Genomic DNA, 26,931 nt, shown 5'->3' on the forward strand with positions numbered 1-26,931 from the left:
TCACATTAGAATTCAGTACATGGATTCTTACTTCTTCACTCTTGTGATACTTTAATAAGAACAATGTTTTCCACCTCCATCCGGGTTAATACAAAAGATGTAACGTCTCCATCTTTTAAATGATAGCATGGAATATACCATAGTTTGTTCATCCATTCCTGGGTTAGTGGGCATTTAGATTGTTCCCACATCTTGGCAATTGTAAATTGAGCTGTGATAAACAGTCTAGTGCAAATGTACTTACGATAAAATGTTTTTTTCTTCTGGGCAGATGCCTAGTAATAGAACTGCAGGATCAAGTGGAAGGTCTAATTTGAGTTCTTTGAGGATTCTTCATATTTCCTTCCAAAAAGGTTGTATTAGTTTGCAGTCCCACCAGCAGTGTAAAAGTGTTCCCTTCTCTCCACATATGTGCCAGCATCTGCAACTTTGAGACTTTACGAGCCATTCTCACTGGGGTTAGGTGCGATCTCAGAGTGGTTTTGATTTGCATTTCTCTGATGATCAGGGACAATGATCATTTTTTTTGTATGTTTGTTAGCCATTCATCTGTCTTCATCAGAGAGGGTTCTGTTCATATCTCTTGCCCAGTGATAGATGGGATTGTTTGCTCTATGTTGATTAATTTGAGTTCTCTGTAGATTCTAGTTATCAACCGTTTGTCAGATTTGTAACATGCAAATATCTTTTCCTATTCTGAAGGTTGTCTATTTGCTTCAATTGTTGTATCCTTAGTTGTACAGAAGCTTTTTAGTTTAATTGTCCCATTTGTTAATTTTTGTTGTTGTTGTGATGGCCCCGAAATCTTTGTCATAAAATCTTTCCCCAGTCCAACATCATTAAGAGTTTTTCCTCACACTTTCCTCTAACATTTTTATTGTTTCGTGTCTTAGATTTGAATCTTTTATCCATCTTGAGTCAATTTTTGTAAGTGGTAAAAGGTGTGGTTCGAGGTTCAGTGTGTTACATGTGGTTATCCAGTTCTCCCAGTATCGTTTATTGAATAGGGATTCTTTTCCCTCGTGTATGCTTTTGTTTATCAAAGATCAGATGGTCAGTAGAGACTGGTTTCACCTCTTGGTTTTCTATTCTGTTCCATATGTCTATGTTTCTATTTTTTTGTGCCAATACCATGCTGTTTTGAGGACTGTGGACTTGTAATATGGCTTGAAGTCTGGTAGCGTGATGCCTCCAGCTTTGTTTTTATTACTAAGAATTGCCTTAGCTATATGTTTTTTTTTTTTTCTTGTTCCATACAAAACGAAGTACTATTTTTTCTAGTTCTTCAAAGTGTGAGCATTTTTTCTTGGTTCATTTCTCTTCTCACTACATACTCTCCCTGGAAAACTCCAAAAACCTGTAGATGTATCTCCCATGTTTTTGTTCAGACCTTCATGGAAATCCTTCTGTCTTCCTTTATGCCCACCCCACCCCCACCCCTCAGTGGGCACCTACAAGTCACCAAAGCAGAAACTGAAGAAATCCTCCATTCCTCCCTTATCCTCTACACATGACATTTTGGGCAAGATCCTTTTTGTTGCAGGAGATGCCTTGTGCACTGTGGGATGTTCAGCAGCATGTCTAGCTTTCTCCTGCTAGATTACAGTAGAACAGCCCTCCCCACGTGTAGACAAAAAACATCTCCCACAGTTGCCACATGTCCCCTGGAGGGGAGGATATTGCCTCTAGTTAAGAACAGCTCTGTGTCATCACCTAGTCCTACAGATTCAACCCTGTCCACAACTGTTTTCTTCATTTAATTCTTTTTGTTATTCAAAATTTCCTATCATTTTTAGTCTGGATGTTTCCAATGGCCTCTTGTTTGTCTGTAGCAGGCAAGTTGTCTGATTCGACAAGTCATTTTTGACTTAACTCTTTCTCGCTACTAGTCATCAAAGAAAAATAGAATACTTGTTTCTCAGCCTCCCTTGCATCAAGATCTAGCCAGGTGACACAATTTAGCATGGAAAATCAGGTTCATGAAGGTGGAGAGTCAAACTTTCAGGTGAAGAGCAAAGCTTTTTTTTTTTAATTTTTGGGTATTCATTGAGGGTACAGAGAACCAGGTTACAGTGATTGCTTTTGTTAGATAAGGACCCTCTTGTAATTGTGTCCTGCCCCAAGAGCAAAGCCTTGTAATCATCCAGCCTGTGTTGCAACTCAGCCTCATCATTCTGACAGTTAGGCAGCCTTAGGAAAGTTACTTAAATTTTGTGTCCTGTCAGCAACACTGGGATAATAGTACTACCAACCTTATATTATTATAAAGATAAATTAGTTACTAAGTATAAAGTGTTTAGGACAAGTATACCTCATTTTAACATGCATCACTTTATTGTGCTTTGCAGATATTGCAATTGCATTTTTTATAATGCAACCCTGCATTAAGCAAGGGTATCAGTGCCATTTTTCCAACAGCATGTGCTCACTTTGTGTCTGTGTCACATTTTGCTAATTCTCACAATATTTCAAAATTTTAAAATTATTACTATATCTTCTGGTGCTATGCGATTAGTGATATATGTATATTTTTTGTGATTAGTGATATTTGATGTTAATTACCATTTTTAATAGTGTTTGGGGGCACCCTAAACAAAGTCTATATAAGATGGCAAACTTAATAAATAAATGTTTTGTTGTTCTGATGGCTCCATAGATTGTTTCCTTGTCTCTCCATCTCTGCCCTTGAGCCTTCATATTCCCTGAGACAAAACAATATTGAAGTTAGGCCAATTAATAATCCTACAATGTCTTTCAGGTGTCCAAGTGAAAAGAAGACCTGCATGGCTTTCACTTTAAATCCAAGCTTCTTTATAAAATAAAGAAGCTTAATGAGAAAGATATATGGACAGTAAAGATAGGCTGAAAGCTAGGCCACATTTTTAAGATCTCAAAGTATTAATTAAGGAGGTATAAGAGTTTCTGTTACATTGATACCTTGTTAAATGTTTGTCAGGCTTTTGGTGTGTCCATCACTAGAAGAGTGTTCACTGTACCTAATAAGCTAGTTTTTATCCAAAACCCTTCCTTCCCCTTTCTTGGTTTCTCATGTCCTTTTCTTATATTGCTCAGTGCCTGGGTGTACCCGTTTATTAGCTCCCACTATTAGTGAGAATATATGGTGTTTGTTTTTTCATTCCTGAGATACTTAGGATAATGGTCTCCAAGTTGCAACAAATAACATTATTTTATTACTTTTTATGGTTGAGTAGTACTTCATAGAGTGTGTGTGTGTGTGTGTGTGTGTGTGTGTAAAATACCACATTTTCTTTATCCACTTGTGAATTTATGGGTATTTAGATTGATTCCATATCTTTGCAATTGTGAAAAGTGCTCCGATAAACATTCAAATACAAGTGTCTTTTTGATAAAATTACTCCCGCTGCCCCCACTTCAGGTAGATACTCAGCAGTGAGACTGCTAGATTAACTCAGATCTACATTTATTTCTTTGAGGCATCTCCAGACTGTTTTCCATAGAGTTTGTACTAATTTGCAGTCTTACCAACTGTGCGTAAGCATTTCCTTCTCTCTGTATCCGTTACAGCATCTATTTTTTTTTTTTTTTTTTTTACTTTTTAATAATGGTCATTCTAGTAGGGGTAAGTTGGCATCTCATTACAGTTTTAATTTGCATTTTCTTGATGATTAGTCATGATAAGCATTTTTTTTCATGTTTGTCTACCTTCTACTGAAAAACTTCTGCTCATTTTTTGATGGGGTTGTTTGTTCTTTTCTCACTGATTTATCTGAGTTCTTTGTAGATTTTGGATAGTAGTGCTTGGTCAGATACATAGTTTGTGAGTATTTTCTCTTACTCTATACGTTGTCTATTCACTCTGTTGATTATTGCCTTAGCTGTGCAGAGGCTTTTTCATTTAATTCTCATTAATTTATTTTTGTTGTTGTATTTGCTTTGGAGTCCTACTCATAAATTCTTTGCCTAGGCTGATGTCTTTGCCCAAGTTTTATTCCAGAATTTTTATGGTCTCATGCCTTACATTTAAGTCTGTTATCCATCTTGAATTAATTTTGTATATGGTGAAAGATAGGGGTCCTCTTTCATGCTTTTGTATGTAGCTATCCAATTTTACCAGCAACATTTTTGAATAGGGCTTCCTTTCATCAGTGTACATTGTTGTGTGCTTTGTCAAAGATCAGTTGGCTGTAGCTGTGTGATTTTATTTCTGGGTTATTTATTCCATTCCAATGGTCTATGTCTCTACATACCAATATCATGTTGTTTGGGTTACTATAGCCTTATAGTATAATTTGAAGTCAGGTAATGTGATGCCTCCAGATTTGTTCTTTTAGGTTAGAATAGCTTTGACTATTTGTGCTGCTCTTTTTTGGCTCCAAATGAAACTAGAGTTATTTTTTCTAGATCAGTGAAATCCGACAGTATATTGATGGGGATTTCATTGAATCTATAAATGACTTTGGGCAGTAATGACATTTTAACAATGTTGATTCTGCCAGTCCATGCGCAAGTGATGTTTTCCCACTTGTTTATTTCCTCTGTGATTTCTTCATCATGTTTTTTTCTAGTTCTTGTACAGATCGTTCAAGGTATATTCCTAGGCCCTTCATTTTCTTTGTAGTATATTCCTTGGTAAAGTATAACTTAGGCACTTTATTTTCTTTGTAGCTCTTGTGAATGGTATTGAGACCTTGATTTAACTCTTAGCTTGACTGTTATAAGTATGGAGAAACACTACTTATTTGTGTATATTGATTTTGTAACTTGAGACTTTACAGAATTTATCAATTCTAGGAATATTTTTGTGGAATCTTTAGGGTTTTCTAAATACAACATCATATGATCACCCAGCAGGGATAGTATGAAATTTTCTCCTGATAGAGATGTCCTTCATTTTTCTTGCCTGATTGCTCTGGCTGGGACTTCCAAGACTATGTAGAACAGAAGTAGTGACAGTGGGCACCCTTGTCTCGTTCCAATTCTTAGGGGGAATGCTTTCAAGTTGTTCCCATTCATTGTAATGTTTGCTGTGGATGTGTTCTATGTAACTTTTATAATTTTGAGGTATGTTCCTTCTATGCCTAGTTTGTTGAGGTTTTTTTTTAATCAACAGAGGGTTCTAGATTTTACAAAATGCTTGTTCTGCACCTACTTAGATAATTATATAATCTTTTTGTTTCTGTTTATGTAGTGAACTACATTTATTGATTTGCATATGTCAAACCATCTTTGCATCCCTTGAATGAAACTCACTTCATCACATAGTGGATTATCTTTTTGTTGTGCTGCTAAATTTGGTTTGCTAGTATTTTGTTGAGAATTTTTGCATCTAATTCATCACGGATATTGGACCCTATTTTTTTTTTTTATTGTCATGTCCTTTCCTGACTTTTTTATCAGGATGATATTGTCTTCACAGAATGAGTTAGAAAAGATTCCCTTCTTGTTGATGTTAGGGAATAACTTCTGTAGAATAGGTACTGTTTCTTTTTTGTACATCTGGAAGAATTCAGCTGTGGGAGATATTTTATTATCACTTCAATCTCTCTGGTCATAATTGGTCTGCTCAGGATTTTTCTTTCTTCCTAATTTGGGTGTAGGACATTATGTTTCCAGAAATTTGTCTATTTCCTCTAGGGTTTTTAGTTTGTATAGATCTTCCTTAAGTATCCACAGATGACATTTTGTTGGTCTGAAGTATCAGTTGTAATGTCTCCTTTTTCATTTCTGCTTGAAGTTATTACAGTCCTTTCTCTTCTATTTCTGTTTAATCTGGTGAGTGATCTATCAATTTTATCTTTTCTTTGTTGATTATATACACACATATATTTTTGTTTGTTGGTTTCTATTTCTTTTGGTTCTATCTGAGCTTTGTTATTTCTTTTGTTCTGCTGGCTTTGGGTTTGGTTCTTTTTCTAATTCCTTTAATTAGCTTCTTAATTTGTGATCTTTCTGTCTTTTTGAAGTAGGCATTTAAGACTATGAATTTTCACCTAAGACTGCTTTTGCTCTATCCCATAGATTTTGAAAGCTTATGTTCCCTTTGTTGTCCAGTTCGAAGAATCTTTTAATTTTCATTTAATTTCATCATTGATCCAAGTAGTAGGTTAATTTCATGACTTTGTGTAGAGTTGAGTGCTTCTGTTGGAATTGATTTCTAATTTTATTTCACTGTGGTCAGAGAAGGTGCATGGTACGATATTTTTTAAAATTTGCTGAGACTTTATTTGTGGCCTATGACACAATCTTGGAATATGTTCCATGTGCTTATGAAAAAAATGTATATTTAGTATTTATTGGATAGAATGTTCTGTTAATGCCTGTTAGGTTCATGTGCTCTAGTGTCCTCTTTAAGTCCAGTGTTCATTCATTTTCTGCTTTAATGATCTGTCCAGTTCCACCAGTGTAGGGTTTAAACACCCAGAAATTAAGATGTCATTATTTATTTAATAGATGTAAAAAATTTTGCTTTATGAAATTGAGAGCTCCTGTTAGGTGCATATATATTTATCTTATGTTTCCTTCTTAAATTGTTACTTTTACCTTTATATAATGACCATCTTTGTCTTTTAAAAAAAATATTGTTGATTTAAAGTCTGTTTTATCTGGTAGGAGAATAGCTACACCTGCTCTCTTTTGGTGTTTGCATGTATGAAATATTTTATTTTTAGTAAGTAGAAAGAGATAGAAGACAGAAGATCAAAGCTGCCATAACATTCCTTTGAGCCAAAGCCTAATCAAGGGCAAGGCTCTAACTCTATTCAATTCTATGAATGCTAAGGGAGGTGAAGAAGCTGCAGAGGAGAAGTTTGAAGGTAGCAGAGACTGGTTCATGAGGTTTAAGGAAAGAAGCCACCTCCATAACATAAAAGTATAAGGTTAAATAGCAAGTGCTGACTTTTTAAAAAATTTCCAATTAACACAAGGATACATACAATTAGGTTATATTGTTTGCATTTGTAAGGTAAAGTCTAAGTTGTAGTTGTTTTCTTCACCCAGGAAGTGTTCCATACACCCCCATGTTGTTACCCCTAGGAAGGAACACTACTGTGGTACTTTAGTTAGAAAACTGTTTTTCAAATCCATTCAAGTTGTAGTAAAAAATCCCAATCTTTTTCATGGCTGAATAGTATTCCACGGTATACATATGCCATGGTTTATTAATCCATTCATGTATTGAAGGACAGTTGGGTTGTTTCTACATCTTTGCTTTGATAAAGAAAACAAAGGCAAAAAAAATGAAAACAAAGGCATACATTGAGGGAAAGAATCACTATTTAACAAATGGTGCTGGGAGAACTGGTTAGCCACATGTAAAAGGCTGAAACTGAACCCATACCTCTTGCCACTTAACAAAACTTAATACAACATGGGTAAAAGATTTATACTAAGACACAAAACTAAAATGTAGAAGAATGTGTGGGAAAAACTCTTAACAATATAGAATTTATGAAGAAGACCCCAAAGGCAATTTCAGAACAACAAAAAAAAGATACCTGATAAAATTAAAGTTTCTGCACAGCTAAGAACACAATCAACAAAGCAAAGAGACAACCTTCAGAATGGGAGGACACATTTACGTGCTACAAATTTAAGAAAGGGCTAAGAACCAGAATCTATAAACAACTCAAGGAAATCTGGAAAAAAAAAAAAAAAAGAGAGCAAAGACAGGAACAGAATCTTTTCTCAGCAAAGGTTGAGTAGCTTTAGCAAGTTATCCAGAAGATCTAGCTAACATCACTGATAAAGGTGGCTACACTAAACAACAGATGTTCCATGTGGACGAAACAGCCTTCTGTTGGAAGATGATGGAATCTAGTGATACAGGTTGCCCCTGTTCACAGCTGGATAAGGATCCCATTTTCTGGGCGTAAACAAGCTCAAAAATCAGCTTAATCACAGACCCTAAACAAAAGAACAAGTATGATCAAGCATCCCACCTAAGCCACCATTCCCAGAGCAGAGACCACACCCTAAATAAGACACAAGGGCAGTTTTAAAATTAACTTCTGCTCATGGGTCCCAGGCACCAAATTGTTGTGACATATTTTGGAAATACATTTCATCTCCCCAAACCCACTTGCCAGCAGGGTAGGAAAATCTACATGTAAGCTCCTAGACAGCAGGCCCAAATGGGCTACTCACTTGGGATCCCCCTACTGCTGCACCTGAGGCTGTTTCTTTCTTCTCACTTTGTCTATCAATGAAATCTATCCTTTCGCTTACTTGTGGTGGTCCATGGAGTCATTCTGCAAATCTGTGAGACCAAGGACTGGCAGAGAGAGAGATTCTGGTTCCACTAGGATGTCTATAGCTAGAAAGGAAAAGTCAGTGCCTGGCTTCAAAGCTTCAAAGGACAAGCAGACTCTTTTGTTGGGGGCTAATGCAGCTGGTGATCTTAAGTTAAAGCTAATGCTCATTTACCATTCCAAAAGTCCATGGCCACTTAAGATACCTTTCAAAATATTATTGCTCATTGACAATGTACCTAGTCACCTAGGAGCTCTGATGGAGATATATAAGGAGATGAATGTTGTTTTCATACTGCTAACACAACATCCATCTACAGGCCATAGATTAAAGAGTCATTAAAACTTTTCAGTCTTATTTAAAAAGATACATTTTGTAAGGTCATAGCTGTCAAAGACAGTGATTCCTCTGATGGATCTGAGGAAAGTAAACTGAAACCCTTCTGGAAAGGATCCACCATTCTAGATGCCAAAGAACATTTGTGATTCATAGGAGGAGGTCAAAATGTAAACATTAATGAGTCTGGAAGAAAGCTGATTCCAATCCTCATAAATGACTTGGAGGGATTGAAGACTTCCATAGAGGAGATTAATTGTGGATGTGGTGGAGACAGCAAGGAACCAGAATTAGAAGTGGAACCTGAATGTGATTGAATTGCTGAAATCTCAGGATCAATTGCTGAGTTGCTTCTAAGGGATGAGCAAAGAAAGGGGTTTCTTGAGATGAAACCTACTTCTGATGAAGATGCTGTGAATATTATGCAAATGACAAAAGGGATTTAGAATAGTATGGAAATTTAGTTGATAAAGCAGTGGAAGAGTTTTGAGAGGATCAGTTCCAATTTTGAAAGAAATTCTGTGCGTAAAATGCTATCAAACAGCATTACAGCTAGAGAAATCTTTTGTGAAAGGAAGAGTCCACAGATGTGGCAAACTTCACTGTTGTCTTATTTTAAGAAATTGTCACAGCTACCCAACCTTCAGTAATCACCACCCTGATCAGTCAGTAGTCATCAACATGGAGGAAAGACCTTCATCAGCAAAAGATTATGACTCACTGATGGCTCAGATGATTAACAGCATTTTTAAGCAATATTTTAAAATTAATGTAGTATGCTTTTTAGACCATACCATTGCACACTTAATAGACCACTGTATAGTGTAAACATAACTTTTATGTGTTCTGAGAAAACAAAAAATTCGAGTGACTCACTTTATTGTGATATTCACTTTAATGTGGTGGGCTGGCACTGAACTGGCAAAACCTCTGAGGTGTGCTGTATTGTGTGTGCGTGGCTGCATGTAAGCATGGGGTAAAAATGGCAGCTGTGATATGGTGATTATGGTGGTCACGTGATATTTCTTTTTCCTGCTTATTTCAAATGTTACTATTTCACATCCTATCCTTAATCCCAGTTCAGCTTTTAAGACTCAGTTCAGGGGAGATGTCCTTTAGGAAGTTTTCTGTCACATTTTCCCTTCCTTAAATAGCCTTCCTCAGATGCTACTTGTTTTTCTCCTATCTCCCCAGTAGGCTGCTACAAGGACCAGATCTTTCTTCTCTCTTACTCTTACCTGAGCAAAAGTGCTCGGTAAATATTTAAACGCCCAGTAAACTTCTGTTGACTAAACCAGTGAATGAATGAATATTGAATTGATGAATGAATAATGAATAAATGAATGAATAATGAATGCCCCTGGCATTTTAGAAGGCAATGACACTGTCTATTGGCTTGGGAAAAATCCCAACTTAAAAAAAAAATTCCAACTTTATTGACTTAGCTACCTTTGCTCATCTTTGAAAAGGGTGGCCCTTTAAAAGCTTTGGATGCAGCTGGTACAAATGAAACATAAATCAACCAATTCCCCAACAGGTGAATTTAAAAAGGAAATTTATCTCCAGCCAGCTTTTAAGTAAATTGAGGACAGAGACCAAATTATTCTTAGGACAAAGAGGAAAATGATGCATGTGACTCCAAACTTTGCAGACATCTTAAAGAAAAACAACCCTAGTCTAAATAAATTCATCTAAATTTGGATGGAAGAGTAGCAATGGTTAAGTGTTAATTGGCAGAGAAGTCAGTTTAACACTCCACTATTCTAGTTCCCAAAATGAGAAGCTTTTAAGGTTGCCTTGTATTAAAAAAGCCTTTTAATATCTCTCTCACACACAGACACACACACAGAGCAATGCTTTTCATTGGTTCAGCTCTCACTTAGCAAACTTAATAAATTTAAAAAGACTTACATTTTCGGGGGCTGGGGAAGAGCAGTTGTCATCCTACATACATAATGCAGTATTTTCTTTTCTTTTTTTTGTAGAGACAGAGTCTCACTTTATGGCCCTCGGTAGAGTGCTGTGGCATCACACAGCTCACAGCAACCTCCAACTCCTGGGCTTAAGCGATTCTCTTGCCTCAGCCTCCCGAGCAGCTGGGACTACAGGCGCCCGCCACAACGACCGGCTATTTTTTGCAGTTCAGCCGGTATTGTCATCCCACTCTCTCTGTAGAGGAGTACCCAACCACAGATGGCTAGGTGGCTTAGTGATGAATTTTCTTCCTGGGGTTTTGGACCAAAACATCTCTCATTTGGCATTTCACCAACTTCTACCATGATCTCCTTCTCTAGATCAAAATTTATCAGATCATGTCTTCGTTTTTTTTGAGCCAGAGTCTCTCACTATGTCACCCTCGGTAGAGTGCTGTGTCGTCACAGCTCACAGCAACCAACTCCTGGGCTTAGGTGATTCTCTTGCCTCAGCCTCCTGAGCAGCTGGGACTACAGGCGCCTGCCACAACACCCGGCTATTTTTTTTGTGGCAGTGTGGCCGGGGTGGGTTCGAACTCGCCATCCTTGGTTTATGCGGCAGGTGCCCTACTCCCTGGGCCACAGGCGCCGCCCTAGATCATGACTTTTTGAGTGAAGAGAGCTGTAGGCAACTTTCTCCACAAGCCTTAAAACAAATCTCATTAAAAGGTAACAGGACACTCTGGGAAGCCAAGGCGGGTAAATTGCCTGAGCTCAGCCTGAGCAAGAGCTAGACCCCATCTCTAATAAAAATAGAAAAGCTAGCCGGGCGTTGGGGTGGGCACCTGTAGTCACTGATACTAGAAGTCTGAGGCAAGAGCCCTAAGCGTTTGAGGTTGCTGTGAGCTATGATGCGACAGCACTCTACCAGGGCAATAGAGATTGTCTCAAAAAGAAAAAAAAAAAGGTGACTGGAAGTGAATCACCGGAAAGTGTGAAATTTGTTTACAAGCGTGCAAGAAAAAAACATCTCCCTTCTCCTTATAACGCTGGTGCTTCATGTAACATGCAACCTACTCTTCAAAAGGTACGTTTTCAATTGTCCAGCCACCACAGTCTCAGTGTCACTTTCGACTTTCCTGGATAACAGCCCCGCAATCCATTAGCGACTCTGTTATTTCCCCACGGATGCCGATCAGCTCCTGCAGAAGTAACCACCGACTACGCCGGAGACCCCGGGCTTAGCAACAGGTGGCCCGCGGGCGCTCTCCTTGCACTGGGGGCGCGCCCCGTCGGCGTCCACCGGACCTCGCGTCGCGGCCACTACGCTGCAGGCCCCATGGCCAGGGCCTCGGCCCGGCACAGCCGCCGGGAAGGGGCCACCACAGCCACCTCCTCTCGCTACGAGTCCCCTCCCCTTGCCACAGCACGGACTCTCGGGGCTGTCCTTATTGTTGGCCGCGTCTGTCACTATGTGGGTCGTGTGACAGGAATGGATGGGCTGGACACACCTTCCGTCCTTCTAGAAAAAAAAAAAAAAACCCGTCCAGATCTGCATAGAAAGCGTGAGAGACTCCCCCGGCGCTCCCAGACCTACGCGGTGGGCCAGGGGAACGCGGGCCTCCTCCTCCCCCCATACACTCCTCCTATCCCAGAAAAAACGCGGAGCGCAAATAAATAATATCGTCCCGAGCCTGTGGCCGTCTCTCCGGTGCCCGCTCCTCCCCTCCCGCCTCGGCGCGCTCCGGCCTCGAGGGAGGCGGCGGCGGGACAGCGGCGGCTCCGACCCGGTGCGGGGTGCGGGCGGGCGCCGCACTATGCTCCCCAGCGCCGTGGCGGCCCACGCCGGCGCCTACTGGGACGTGGTGGCCTCCTCCGCGCTCCTCAACCTGCCCGCAGCGCCAGGCTTTGGGAACCTGGGCAAGAGTTTCCTCATCGAGAACCTGCTGCGCGTTGGCGGCGCCCCGACGCACGAGCCACAGCCGCCGCCGCCGCCGCCCCCCAGCCGGGCGGCCGCCCTGGGCACGACCGCCGCGGGCGCGCAGCTCCGGCCCCTGCCCGCCAGCCCGGTTCCCCTCAAGCTGTGCCCTGCGGCCGAACCCGCCAGCCCCGCCGAGGCGCCCTACGCCACGCGATGGGCTTTCCAAGTGCTCAACCCCTCCGCGGACGGCGCAAGGTTGCCCGGCCGGGCTCCGGGAGACCGAGACTGTACCTTCCAGCCTTCAGCCCCAGGTGAGCCAGCTGCCCCCTCCCCAGCCGCGCCTGCGTCCCCGACCGGTTCCGGGATCCCGGGGCGCGGCGGTGCGCACGGCTCCGAGGGAGCGCGGGCCTGGGACCTTCCCGGAGCGTCTCGAGCTTCTGCGGAGATGCCATTTCGGGAGTAAGGGCGGGGGGCACCACTTTCTGTAATTCCTTTTTTGTCGGGAGCCATCCACCACCTTCTTTCCGGTCTCCTTGTTTCAGCACGTGTTAGGGCGACCGTGACTTTTGGGCCTTAACAGAGAAATCCTGGAGGCACTCCTGGACCGAAAGGGCAGCGCGGTCCCTGGGCTGGCTGGACTAGTTTCTCGGGGTTTCACAAGTTCAGCGTTTCTCACCGGCCGCTTTAGTGCCGAGGCCGCGCGACTCCGGCTCTCGGGAAAGTTCTCGGCAAAGGAGACCTTCGCGCTGCCCGTTTTGGTCCTTTTGCCACCCAAACTGCTAAGGACTGTCGGGGTCAGGGACGCGCGCGAAAGAAGGAAAGTTCCTCAAAATTCTGGCTTTCTCCGCTCAGAGTTTTGAATCACTCAAGGCGCAAGGAAATCTGGGCCGACTTTGCTTGTGCTGAGCTGGAAAACAGCTGGGTTGGCAACTGGGATAGGAAGTTCACAAGTAAATAAGAATTTACCAAAAGTAGGGTAGTTTGGTTTAATTACGTGTAAAAACCTAACTAGTGGGTCTGAGAAAGATGCCGACAATTTAGTAAAATATTAGCTAAAGCTGCTGAAATTGGTGATGATTAAAGGGAAAAGCCTCTTAGAGATTCATAAACTGAGATCCAGTTGGATTAATTTTTTTTTTTTTGGCTGCGTCCTTAGATGATCTTAACTCATTCTTTTAATCCCGATGGGTTTGTCCAGAATGACTAATAGACGCCTTTTCAGCAGTTTCCATTGTCCCGGCAAACTGCTGGATCAAATTTATTGCTAATGGCTTTATAGAATTTAACATGTTTAGAACCTGTCCTGGTCTTTCAGTTTGAAACGATTGCTAACAGAATGGAACAAATATAATTATATGAACACCGGTGCCATTAACCTAGTGTAAAACTTAAATGCTAGGGAGTTTTTTGTACTCTGGGAAAGAAACAAATACAGTTAGGGCAAAGTTTATGTGCCTTGGAAATTTGGGCACTCTGTTCTTTTTGAAGGATTAGGAGAATCATTTATATAGAGAGAAAGCAGGTTCATGTAGACAAGAGTTAGTAAATAATTAATGTCTCATAAAAGTAAATTTTCAAGAAATTCGGTAATATGGCATTGTTTTCATAGACATTTTTGAAGATTCTTAAATTGTTCCTAATAATAAATGGCTATTCAACCATGAAAAGTTACTTAATTTTAACCTCTGTGGATTTTGCAGTTTAAATTTAAGTGCATTACAAAATGAAGATATTTCAATACCCCTTAAAAATAATTTCACATACCTATCCGTTTCATTCAAAATATTGCCAATTTATGTGGTAGTTTCCTAACTATATCCTTTTTTGTTTTTGACAACATAGTCATTCTTACAGTTGTTAAAAACTTATTTTTGGAATAATTAAGAGGATTGTAAGAATTTACATTTCCCTTTGAAGTATTCTAATACAGTGTTTTTTCCTAAATATTTTATTCAATCCTCATTGAAGATTTGATGTTCTTCTAGGTTAATTTTCATTTGAATGAACAACTTTTTGCCTCCAAAAAGTTATTATTGTCAAGAATACATTTAATTATTGAAACAAGAAAAATATCTGAAGAAAATTGAAATAACTATAAATTTGTCCCCACAAATATACTGTAAAACCAGCATTCAGTTAACTTATTTTTATAATTTGACAGAGAATGTAGTTTTATGAACATTTTCCCAGTTTTGTTAAAAGACAGAGTCTTGCCTTACCAAAATGTTATGGGAATTCTATACAGTGTAGAATTACAAAGTTATAATGAATGCCAACAATTTTAGTAGAGAGCATAAAAGAGAGAAAAGTTGTCATTTTCAGGAAGATGACAATTCTATATCCCTTTCTGAAATGTCAGTGAACAACCAGTTTCTGATCCTTTAGACATTAATTTGGGAGTGGATTGCAAATTATGATTTTGATAATTATATTGACTACCCACTTTCCCCTCAACCTTAATTTGTTGAGTGTGTTGTGTTTAATTGTTGAATAAGAAAACCCCAGAGTTATTTTTAAGCAAAATACACCTTAATTTGTTGAGTGTATTGCTATTAATTGTTGAATAAGAGTTATTTTCAAGCAAAATACACTATTTAACTAGGGGATTTATGCCTCTGCATGTATTTTTGCTTCACTATTTTTGTTACCTATTATGAATTATACCACGTATTTCATTCAGCAAATGCTTACTTAGTGTCTCCCATGTGTCAGGCCCCCTTCTAAGCCATTGGCACGATCAGTGAACAAAACAGCTAAGTGCTGTGCTCTTGCAGAGCTTACATTCCATGGTCTATGCTGCCCTGGAGATTGCCAAGCATTTCCACAATTGTTAGCTTTTTTAATCCTCATAATGGACCAGCAAGGTAGCTATTGGAATTGTTGTTTCTATTAATAGGGTGATTATTTCACTTGTTCATTTTGGTTTTGTTACAAGCATCATTCTCTGACTTGCGACAGAGAAAAAAATGCCCCAAACGTTCAGGCTCCTATCTTTAGATTAGCCTTTCCTTGACTGTAAGGAACTAGTAGAGAGATAGTGACATAACTAATTACATAGTATAGGTATCATAATAATGCATCACATTGTGATTTTTGTAACTCATCCCCTAAGAAAGAAATTGACTTTCCCTCATTTCACCTTGTCCTAAGACATGTCTGAAAGGTGGTAACAGATAAATGGTTATGTGAATTTATAGGTCGTGGGGGTCCTCAAACTTTTTATGCAGGGGGCCAGTTCACTGTCCCTCAGACCGTTGGAGGGCAGGACTATAGTTTAAAAAAAAACAACTATGAACAAATTCCTATGCACACTGCACACATCTTATTTTGAAGTAAAAACAAAACGGGAACAAATACAATCACACCACTGCATGTGGCCTGCGGGCTGTAGTTTGAGGACCCCTGCTCAGAGTGTTTCCTGCCAATTGGCAAGTTTGAGTATTTACAGCAAGAAAAGGCACCCTTCACGGGTGTATGTTGGCAAGGTATTTATATAGTTTTAAAACTTTACTTTAAAAATCAAAGGGCATTCCTCAAAGCTTGACAGAGTCATATTTAGCACAATATTGGGTAGTAAGTAGGTCCTGTGTTAGGGTTTATACACATTTATCTGAAAAAAAAAAGTTGTGGATCTGTTATAGTTTCTTAGTAGAAACCAGGACGTTTTGTGAGTACATTTTAATTATTGGAGATACTTCCTTAGAAGTTCACTAATGTCATTATTTAATTATGAAAATATATATTGTGCTAGATGGAAACATCCATGTCTTTGTATATAAAAGAGGGTCTTGAAATGCAAAACGCTGAAAAATTGAAATTTCTCTTGGTTATAGAATGACATCAGTTTTTAGGTGATGGTTATGTTATCAGTTCTCTTCAAAATAAGTGGAACAAAGAGTCTTTTAAAATAGCATTTGTTATTTTAAACATTCTAGAAAATATTTGGCTTAAAATCAATTTCTTAATATCATTTTCTTCATTATTTATTAAATCTACTCCTTGTGCTCCATAAAAAAGAATTGAGAAGCATCCTAGCACTCTGGGAGGCCAAGGCGGGAGGATCACTTGAACCCTGGAGTTTGAGACCAGCCTGAGCAGGAGGAAGACCCTGTCTCTACTAAAAATAGAAAAGCCAGCTTGTGTTGTGGGGGCACCTGTAGTCCCAGCTACTTGGGAAGCTGAGGCAGGAGGATTGCTTGGGCCCCAGGGTTTGAGTTTGCAGTGAACAGTGATGACATTACAGCCCTCTAGCCCAGGTGACAGAGGGAGACTCAGTCTCCAAAAAAAAAAAAAAGTTAGAAAGCAAATGTTTATTCTGGATAGGTGAGTTGAATTGTTCTTTTTTTTTTTTCTTAAGTAGTTTTGCCAAGTAAGTTATATTGTGTAGTACAAAAATGAAAGATACATAATATTTTTTTTTCTCACATCTAGTTAGCGTTGCTTTGAACTTAATACTTAAGGTGAACTCTAGGTTTTTTGGTCTATTACCTAGTCCCAGGTATTGTTTACTCATTAATTGTTGACTCTATCTGAAACTATTTGCATTTATGTTTTGTGCTGCACATGGTAGCTTTTTCCTCCTTCACTGAAATACAATGAAAGTGTGAAATAGAAATGATTCTAAACTTTGAGGCACTTGGGAGAGGGAGGAAAATGGATTTGTGCTCAAAGTGGGGACTTTAGTCTAAGTGAAAACTTTGTGATCTTGTTTATTAAGCCAGTGTTGGACATTTTTGTCCCTAACACTATGCTCTATATTTATTTTGGCAAATTAAAATGACAGAATTTTGAGGATTGTTTCTGTTTCTTCAGAACCAGGATAACAATGGGGAATTCAGAACAGGATAATGATGAGACCTATTCTAAATGGTTCTTTGGTTAGACTATCACCCCAGTCATCCTTTTGTGGAATTTGTGATACCAGAACCATATTTTCTGTGACTTGCTTAACATGTCTTTGTATTTAAATTGACTTTTACATGGTACCTGAGTAATCAGCTTTGAACAGATTGTTCTATGGTTCCAAAGTTAATAAACATTTTCAGGTTCAAGAAGTTATTGCAGTGAATAGAATCCATGGAATTAATAGTCCCTTTACATTTGGCAGTGATTAAGCCACACTCTTTATAAAATAATGTCTGGGGCGGCGCCTGTGGCTCAGTCAGTAAGGTGCCAGCCCCATATACCGAGTGTGGCGGGTTCAAACCCGGCCCTGGCCAAACTGCAACCAAAAATAGCCGGGGGTTGTGGCCGGCGCCTGTAGTCCCAGCTGCTCAGGAGGCTGAGGCAAGAAAATCGCTTAAGCCCAGGAGTTGGAGGTTGCTGTGAGCTGTGTGAGGCCACGGCACTCTATCGAGGGCCATAAAGTGAGACTCTGTCTCTACCAAAAAAAATAAATAAATAAAATAAAATAATGTCTGGATTACAATGGGGTAGTACTTTAAATATACTTCATTTGCCTCTAACTTTAGCACCTAACCCTACCCTAACACAAGCTTCTCTGCTTTGCTGTAACAACAAGAAAATCTTAATCTGGCAGCATGTATTGAAACTATTGAGGTTTAATTAAAAAAACAGAGTACAAGCAATAGGCAAGGAGGATCATTTTACAACTTTCCACTGAACTCTTATTCCTTTTAGGAATTTGAAGGTTACTGTAAGAGGTACATTGGTTTGAATGTCCAGAAATTGACATACAAATTTATGTATGATTCAATTTAGGATTCAGAATGTTCAGGGTTATTCTACATATATCAAAGGATCCATGTTTTATGGGCAATTTAAATGATTGTCAATGGGGATTTTATCTATAATTGGTTGCCATCAGCGTGGTTTAGATGTTGGAACCTAAGCTGGTTGTTAGATTCCTTTTATTCTTCTTTGGGTGTCCTTTGTGTCTACTGGAAGGTAGGTCCCTTTCGCCTGGGCAGAGATCTTTTATGATTAGGTTTGCTGCTGACCAATGATAGAAATGGTAGCGACTTGCAAGTAAAGGACACAACATCCATGGGTAATTTCTGTTTCATAGTTGTGTTCATAAAATGTGAAATGTAAACATTTGAAAAATATTTCAATGTGTATCCTTATATTAGGCTGGGCCATAAATATCTCATGTACTCCTCACTCACCCTGTTTCATGACCATGTTTCTTTTGTCGACAAGGTCCTTTGGCTGACCTTGTTCGTAACTTAGAATCCATCTTGTTTTATCTTTTGAGGGGCTTATTTGTGGCCTTTAATACAGTGTTTGCCCACTTATGCTTGAGTTAGAAGAAGTCTAGATAAAGTTGTTTCTTTTTTTTTTTTTTGAGACAGAGTCTCACTATGTCGCCCTGGGTAGAGTGCCATGGCGTCACAGCTCACAGCGACCTCAAACTCTTGGGCTTAGGCAATTCTCTTGCTTCAGCCTCCCAAGTAGCTGGGACTAGAGGTACCTGCCACCATGCCTGGCTATTTTTTGGTTGCATTTGTCATTGTTGCTTGGCAGGCCTGGCCTGGATTCGAACCTGCCAGCCTTGGTGTATGTGGCCGGTGCCCTAGCTGCTGAGCTACATGCTCTGAGCCCAGATGAAGTTGTTTCTTAATTACAGTGTTTAAAAATATGTATATAATGAAAGTACACACATTTTAAGTCAGTTTATATAATTAAGTTTTCATTCAAATGTGCCTGGAGTCTGCCAAGAATAAAAAAGCAAATTGTAAAATGAAACAATATGATTTTTATCTAGGAATGCTTGTTAGAGTCGTCATTTAAGGCTTCATTAGATTACGTTTCTATTTTATACTTTCTTGGTAAGAAATTGGATTTTTGCCTTAACATATAACATGTTTACCAGACCTTGTGTATTTTATTCCAACATACTTTATTTTACTTTTAGTAATGTTTCCACTTTTTTTTTTTTTTTTTTTTAATTTGGCTGGGGCTGGGTTTGAACCTGCCACCTCCGGCATATGGGACGGGCGCCCTACCCGCTGAGCCACAGGCACCGCCCAATGTTTCCACTTTTAATAAAATCTCTCCCTCTCATTCTTTTTAGCCTCTGGTCCATATTTAACTTAGCAATGGTGAATGATTCATCCCTTTATACAAGGTTACCATAATGGACTTCATTTTTAATAGTGTTATTCATTTTGTCAACCACTTGTTAGTTGGGAATATTTCAGGGGTACACTTTTGTGAGTTATGTGACCAGTAAAATTAAGGCATTAAAATTTTCTATGAAGTCAAAGATCAAAAAGCCTGTGTCAGGTTTTACCTTAGTAAATTTACCTCAGAACCAAAGCATCCAGGAAAAGGAAAGAAAGAAAAAGAGAAAAAGTTCGAGTCTTTCTTCATATATTTCTGAATATTTATTTGTTTTCTTGTTCATCCATATTGCAACGATGAACTAGGTTTTTTACTTCTTTTACGTTTAGACACCATGCTGTAACAGCCTTAATTTTATTAATTCTAAGTGACAATCACAAGTAGAATATTTAATATATTTCTACAAGCCCTCTTGGAGAGACTCAAAATTCTTTAAAACTTTAAATCTCTAATATTTTTTAAATTCGGTTATGTTAAAGAGTTAAGTTATTCTTTGGGAAAATTTATGTACATTTTGGAGGGAATAAAAATGATGATTAATGACAGTTCTTTTAATACACTAACCTAAGGCTGGGTTGAGTTTATGTATTTTGAACCAATCCTGTAATTATTTTGAGTCTGAAGCAATAAGTCTGATTCTTCAAAACAGGAATAGAGTTAGGCCTATTTGTTTACATATCTTGTATAGGTGCTTTTGTTACAAATTAAATGGTCGTAATAGAGACAGCATGGCTCACAAAGCCTAAAGTATTTACTATCTGGCCCTTTGTAATAAAAGTTTGCCAAAGCTTGGTTCAACGAATAAATGGCAAATTGAGTAAATTTTAAACTACCGTATAGTTTTCTGAGCTGGTTTTTAGCAGCATTCCTATAATTTTAAAGTCTACATTCAAGTCTAAGGTCTTTTTATTTTTACTGATTGTATAAACCCAAGCACATAGCCTCATTGAGGCTCGCTCTCCTCATTCCAAAATATGTATAGATGTTAGGGTCAGCATTTGACTTTCAAGCACATGCCATTGGTAAGATACAGGAAAAGATGTGAACGACTCCTTTCCACCGTTTCACCATAAGTCAAGTGTTAATGATAAAAGGGGTATTGCTGTTTAAGAAACCATCCCACAACTTAGTGGTTTAAAAGAGCAACTTAGAATCTTGAGTATGTTAGATGCCAGCTTGGGCCAAAGTCATCTGAAGGCTTGAGAGGGCCCAAAGTCCAGAGTGGCTTACTTAAATGGCAGGTAGTTGATGCTGGCTGTCCACTTGGTGCTTGGCTGGAGCAGTTCATTGTAGCATCTGCACTTGGACTTGCCAAGTGTCTTGACTGTCTTATAACACAGTGGCTATAAGGTTCTGGAAAGAGAGTTCCAAGAGCAATATTCTAAAAACCCACATGGTTTTGGAACGGTGGACATTGTAGACATTTTTGGACTTCCAAGATGTTCTGGGACTTTTTCTGACCTAGTTTTGGAAGTTCCAGAATGTCACTTCTGCCATATCTCTTGATTCAGCAAGTCACCAACACCATCCCAAATTCAAGAGAAGGAGACATAGACCCCACTGCTCAATAGGAGGAGTACCAAGTAATTTTTATAGCCATTTAAAATCTGTCCCAATATCAGAAACAATTCCTGGTAGGTCCATTTTCAGCTGGAATAGACCAGTGAAGGAATTGATCACATGGAATGGGATAGCTGGGAGCTTAGGGAGCCTTCACAAAGAGATACCATCTTCTGTGGCATAGACTTTATAGTAAAAATAAAAAGAGCAGGGCATTTGCTCAGATGTAGTTTGTTTTTCCTGAGCTGTCTCATGGAGACTCCTTAAAAGGTGAGCCAGCAGAGGTGGGAATTCTAGGTATCTGTGGTGGTCATAATGAACCAGTGTCCCACAGCTCGAGGGGAAGCCGACACTTCTCTCCCATCACGAGAAGATGGTGGAAGTGTGCAAATGAATGCTTGTTGTTACCTGTTGGTACAGCATGTCGTGACTGTCATTGGCGCCTTCATATTCAGTCACATGTTGCCCTACCCTGCCAGGTGAGTTTTTCTAAAATGTAGCTTTCATCATATCACCAAGCTACACAGGAAAACCTAAAATATCCCATTTGACTATAGGTCAAATGAAAATATCAATATTCTGGTTTGGCCTTGAAGACCTTAATCTCCTTAACAGCATTTAACTCTTCTAGAGACCTTGCTTAACCTTCACCCATTTGGCCCTGTCTCTGGTGCCAGGCTGGTCTTAGTAACCTGCCCCAAGAGTCCCCCCAGGAGGCACCAATGTCTTTATTTCCTTTCCTTCTTGGAATGCCATCCTTCTCTTCTTTTGCTATTTCAAGTACTTTCCAAATCAGGGTCTTGTTTGAAGCCACCTTTGACACAACCCTTCCTGACAATATTCTTTTCTTTTTACCTACTTCTGTCTTTCCATAATGTGTGGACCATACTTCTTTTTATATATTCTCTTAGTATGGATTTCAGATTATATAACTATGGCCGGAGGAAAGGCTAACATTTATTGAGCGCCTGCTATGTGTCAGGTGTTGTTTTATGTTCTTTTCAATGGTTTCATCATGGCTATATATTATAATCACCTGTAAACTTTTGGAAAAAATGCTATGCTAGGGGGCCCTCTCCTAGCCAGTCTGGTTTAACCCAATTGGTGAGGGGCCCCAAGCGCCTGTGTCTTTCGAGAAGCAGCCTAGATAATTCTAATGTGTATTCAGGTTTGAGAACCACTGGCTAGGGAAATGCAGTTTGAATTTTTTTAGATTGCATCTCCTTCTTGGAGAATGTGTCCGGTCTGACAGAACAAATTTGAATTTGGAGTTCTAAGAAATTTACATTTCATTTCTTTGACTAGAACAGGCATCCTCAAACTTTTTAAACAGGGGGCCAATTCACTGTCCCTCAGACCGTTGGAGGGCTGGACTATAGTTTAAAAAAAACAACTATGAACAAATTCCTATGCACACTGCACATAATCTTATTTTGAAGTAAAAAAAAAAAAAAAAAAACAGAAACAAATACAATCACACCGCTTCATGTGGCCCGCGGGCTGCAGTTTGAGGACGCCTGGACTAGAAGATTCAAATATGTTAAGAAACATTTAAAAATATATATATAGTTTCTAGGAAGGGGAGCTATCCTTTTTTTTCTGTAGACCCAGTACAAAGTGCAACACTTGTCAGTTGATTGATAGGCAATACATGTTATTTGCCCGAATTAAAAGGATAGAATCATACAGGCAGACACTGTGCTGGATTTTTTTCTCATAAGCTATACAAAAACATTAAGACCTTTTTTTTCTTTTGTCTCCAAAATACTCTTGGGGTAAAAATGCTGACTTGCCTTGTTATCTGATAAACAGAAAGGTAAAAGATGAATTTACCTAACTTGCATTCCCTGCTGATTGAAGGTATGATTTGCAGTCGGATCACATGAATGAATTACTTACAGATTGTGTGATAAAATAAATCAAACTTCATTAGCTAATTGATATTTCTTAGGCCTAACTACTGAAGACAGATGTTTGCTATTCTTTGGAATCTTGGTTTGGGATCCACCCTACTTCAGATAATCTTTTCAATTGTGTATTATTTCCAAGTCAGAAGTTGAGATTTCTTTATTTCCAATACCCATGATAATTAAAGCCATTCTTTTGAAATTATGTAATTCCCTGTTATTTTTTCCTAGAGCTTTTTTTTTTTTTTTTTTTTTATCCTTTGGTTACCTTAGTATTTTGGAACTTTCTCTCATGTTTTTTTTCATCCTTCTTAAAATATGTTGCCCGACATGCTGACCATTGCAGCAATTTATTTGAATGTTTTATTACTGGTCTTTAGAAGTCTCCTGGGGATGTCCAACCTTTTTTTTTCTATGGCACATTGGAAGGATAAGAGTTGTTTGGGGGCACACAGTAAATACACGAAGACTAATGAAAGCAGATGAGGCAAAGAAAAGGTCATGCATGCTTTTTGTGATATCCAGCACCACAGATAAGGAAACCAGTTCTCAGATCGTCTGTACGAAGCCCATGGGCCGCAGACTGGACAACCCTGCAAGTTTATTTGAAATGTCAGCTCAAGTCAGTCAGTACCGTGGTTTGCACTGAAAATAAGAATGTCATTTCACACCATTTAGATTCCCATTCTTCTTCATAACAGATCAGAGGAATGAGAAGAACAAAAATCAATTTTAAAAGTTACTTTTTTCTAGATAACAGGAATTTGAGTCTAATTTCTCTGTAGCCAGGCTTGTGACCATCTTTGTCTGTGGGTAGTTATATCACAAGGACCATCTAGTAAGTTAAGTTAAAAAAAAAAATCAGGTTAGTTCACCATTAATTTGGCTGTAAGTTTCCATCTTCACTAAATATTCAAAATATTTAAAAGAGGGGGCAGTACCTGTGGCTTAGTGGGTAGGGCGCCAGCCCCGTGTACCAAGGGTGGCAGGTTCAAACCCGGCCCCGGCCAAACTGCAACACAAAAATAGCTGGGTGTTGTGGTGGGGGCCTGTAGTCCCAGCTACTCGGGAGACTGAGGCAAGAGAATCACATAAGCCCAAGAGCTGGAGGTTGCTGTGAGCTGTGATGCCACAGCACTCTACTTAGAGCGACAAAGTGAGACTCTGTCTCTAAAAAAAAAATTTAGAAGATATCTTAAATTGTTATCTTCAAAAAAGTCAGAAGATCTGATCAAGAAAGAAATATGGGAAGTTCATGAAGTTTTCTGTGAATATATGATTTTGGTCATTTGGACTCAGGTCCCTGTTTAGTTACAAAAATTTTAAGTCATTTTGTTTGTAACTTATAACAGTTTCATACAGAAATTGGAAATTAGATTTGTTGGTGGCTATGAAATTTGGAGTGTCCTGGGAATGTTGTGCTCTGGAACCTAGTGGCAGGTATGGCACCTGACCCATGTGCATTTTTTTTTTTTTCCCAGAGGAAAGGCCATTTGTTTTTCTCTGATGGAAATCTTTAGAAAAATATCCATTTTCCAGGTTCCAGGTCTTACTGAGTAATTGGCAGAGTCACGGTGCATGAAATCTCTATCCCACATGGCCAATAACTAATTATTATATTCAAATTTTTATTCTCTTGTCCTTTAAAAAAACAATTTGCTAAAAGCAGTCATAATCACATTCCAGAAGCTATTTGAGCTTGAATGTTAATGATCAATGTATTAAATTTGTAGCCAGTCCAGTGCCTGCCATCTAGTAAGCACTGCTTAAACATTATCATTATAATTATCACTTGGTAAACCCACAATGAATTATTCCTAATGTGATAAATGATAAAGTAACCTCATACAGATTGATTATATGGAAGGGGTGTGGAGTGCATACATCCAGGATGAAATTGCCTTGTTTTCTGCCCTTTCCAGAGCATTCCAAAGTATTTCTTAAGGGCTTACAAAAGTTCTAACACATCTGTCAATTTGTCACTTTGTTTTCATCAAAGCTGAACTTCTTGTTTTGCTTATTACTTTTAGAAAGTATTGGTTTACACACATTAAAAGCGTAACATACATACTTTTAAGGCACTGCAGTGTTTTGAATGGTTATTTCCTAAAGCCAGGCAGTACTCCTGTGATCACAGGCTCAGCTGGATTAGCAGTTGCCTTATGTCAAGGTAGGAGCGTGTTTTTAAAAAAAGGAGCACTTAATTGGAATTTTATAGTGGTTTCCACATAAACCAGCTTAAACAATTAAACAGTTTATGTATGTACAGCAATTGGGAATTGACTAATCTCCTGTAAATATATGTATGGAAGAGGGGGCTTAAAATGGTGAAGAAATTCTATATGACAGAACTTCAAGCCTGGTCATGTCACAAAATGGGAAAGCCAGTTCTTTAACCCAAAATGGGGTTGTTACTATAGATTTTGATTATATTTTTTGTCATTATAGATGTGACACTGCCATTTTGATTACAGCTTTTAAATTATTAAGATCAGGTTGTGTATGGCAATATAACAAAAGTGTTCAATGAAAACTTTCTCTGGTTGAATTCAATGTGCAGATCACGTATCTCCAATGAATATACTTGATCACTTGTCTCAAACCATCCATTAAAAAAAATCTTTTATTTTTCTACTTTTAAGGACATAGAGTTAGACCGGGAAACAATTTGGCTAGAATAGGAAAAATTGTAATATTTGATAACCATATTACAAACTTGATGTGATATATAAAATATATTAGCTATCACAAATTTTATCTTTATTTATGTAACATATGATGTCCTGTATCATGATTTCAGTGGCATTACAGTGATATGATCTTATTTTCTATGTTCTATGTTGAGCAAAAACAAAAACAAACCCTTTTCTGGACGTTCCCATCTAACATGGTAAATGTTTAAATTTTATGTATATAAAGGCAGCATTTCTGAGTATATTCATTTTTCCTTCTACCTCAAAAACCAAAGAGACATACAGCACAATAGCCATGATTTAATTATCTATAGAGTATTTGGCAGGAGAAATAAGTTTGCTATTATAACTGCTTGAGACTAAAAATAATGAGGCAACTTCTGTACTTAGAAATATTTTTACATTTTCAAAGTATTTCATGTATTCATAATCATGATATAATGTAAATCTGCCTAAAAATGCCATACTCTTATAAAATAATTTCAGATATAAAATTCAAATGAAATTATTTATCATTACTATGATGGTTTCATAGTCAATATTGTAACTGATGATAACAATGAAAATTCAAAAAAAGTTTACAGAAATTTTTGAACACCAAAATGGTTTTCCTTTCCATACTTTTTCTTAGTTGTCATATTTTCAAAACAGCATTAAAGCAAATACCATATTCCTTGAAAATTGAGATATTAATAAAACTAAAAACATCAATATTGATGACTTTCCATTGTACTATAGGAAGAAAAAGGCATTTATAATTAATTTGCAACTTTAAAGAATTCGGAGCCCTGAAATTCTGTAAAATACTTATTAGATAATACACTTATTTTGACACATCCGTCAAATACATTGGTAAAAATAAGCATACACTTAACAGTTGATTTAAACACACGTCTGAAATTATTGTGTTCTTCAAAGAGGTTTGTAGTCATATGAAAACAATATTCGCGGTATGTGATTAAGAAAAAGAAGTTGCTACTTGAATATGAAGGGAGAATAATGAAAATACTTTCAAGTTACGTTTTCTATTTCAAGGTCATCTGTTATGGATGATACCATGTTTTAGGATGTGTCTGGAAACAGGGAAGGGGTTAATTCTTCATCCTTATTCTTTACCTAAGAAAATCAGGGGATTTTTCTATTTCGTTTTCTTTATTTTTGTTTTTGAGATGGAGTCTTACTATGTCACCCTGGGTAGAGTACCCTGGTGTCACAGTTTACAGCAACCTCAAACTCTTGGGGCTTAAGCCGTTTTCTTGCCTCAGCCTTCCAAGTAGCTGGGACTA

General features: G+C 38.4%; 2 protein-coding genes across 3 annotated transcripts in view; one reads left to right on the plus strand and one right to left on the minus strand.

The window, feature by feature from the left end:
* Positions 1-11,673: 11,673 nt before the first annotated feature.
* On the minus strand, positions 11,674-12,939 carry LOC128561604 (collagen alpha-1(III) chain-like). The gene is made up of 2 exons (XM_053556051.1): positions 12,691-12,939; positions 11,674-12,000 (listed from the first exon to the last, which is right to left on the minus strand). Exons 1-2 carry the CDS (start codon positions 12,907-12,909, stop codon positions 11,674-11,676), a joined length of 546 nt encoding a protein of 181 aa, XP_053412026.1. The 5' UTR covers positions 12,910-12,939.
* The window catches only part of DBX2 (developing brain homeobox 2), a 33,378-nt gene continuing 18,443 nt past the window's right edge, over positions 11,997-26,931 (plus strand). For both annotated transcript variants that reach the window (XM_053556049.1, XM_053556050.1), the window contains exon 1: positions 11,997-12,710. In XM_053556049.1, coding sequence (XP_053412024.1) covers positions 12,296-12,710 — 415 coding nt within the window. In that variant the 5' untranslated portion in view covers positions 11,997-12,295. The remainder of the gene's footprint in view (positions 12,711-26,931) is intronic.

The sequence above is a fragment of the Nycticebus coucang genome, chromosome 12, assembly GCF_027406575.1.
Source record: "Nycticebus coucang isolate mNycCou1 chromosome 12, mNycCou1.pri, whole genome shotgun sequence".
NCBI lineage: Eukaryota > Metazoa > Chordata > Mammalia > Primates > Lorisidae > Nycticebus > Nycticebus coucang.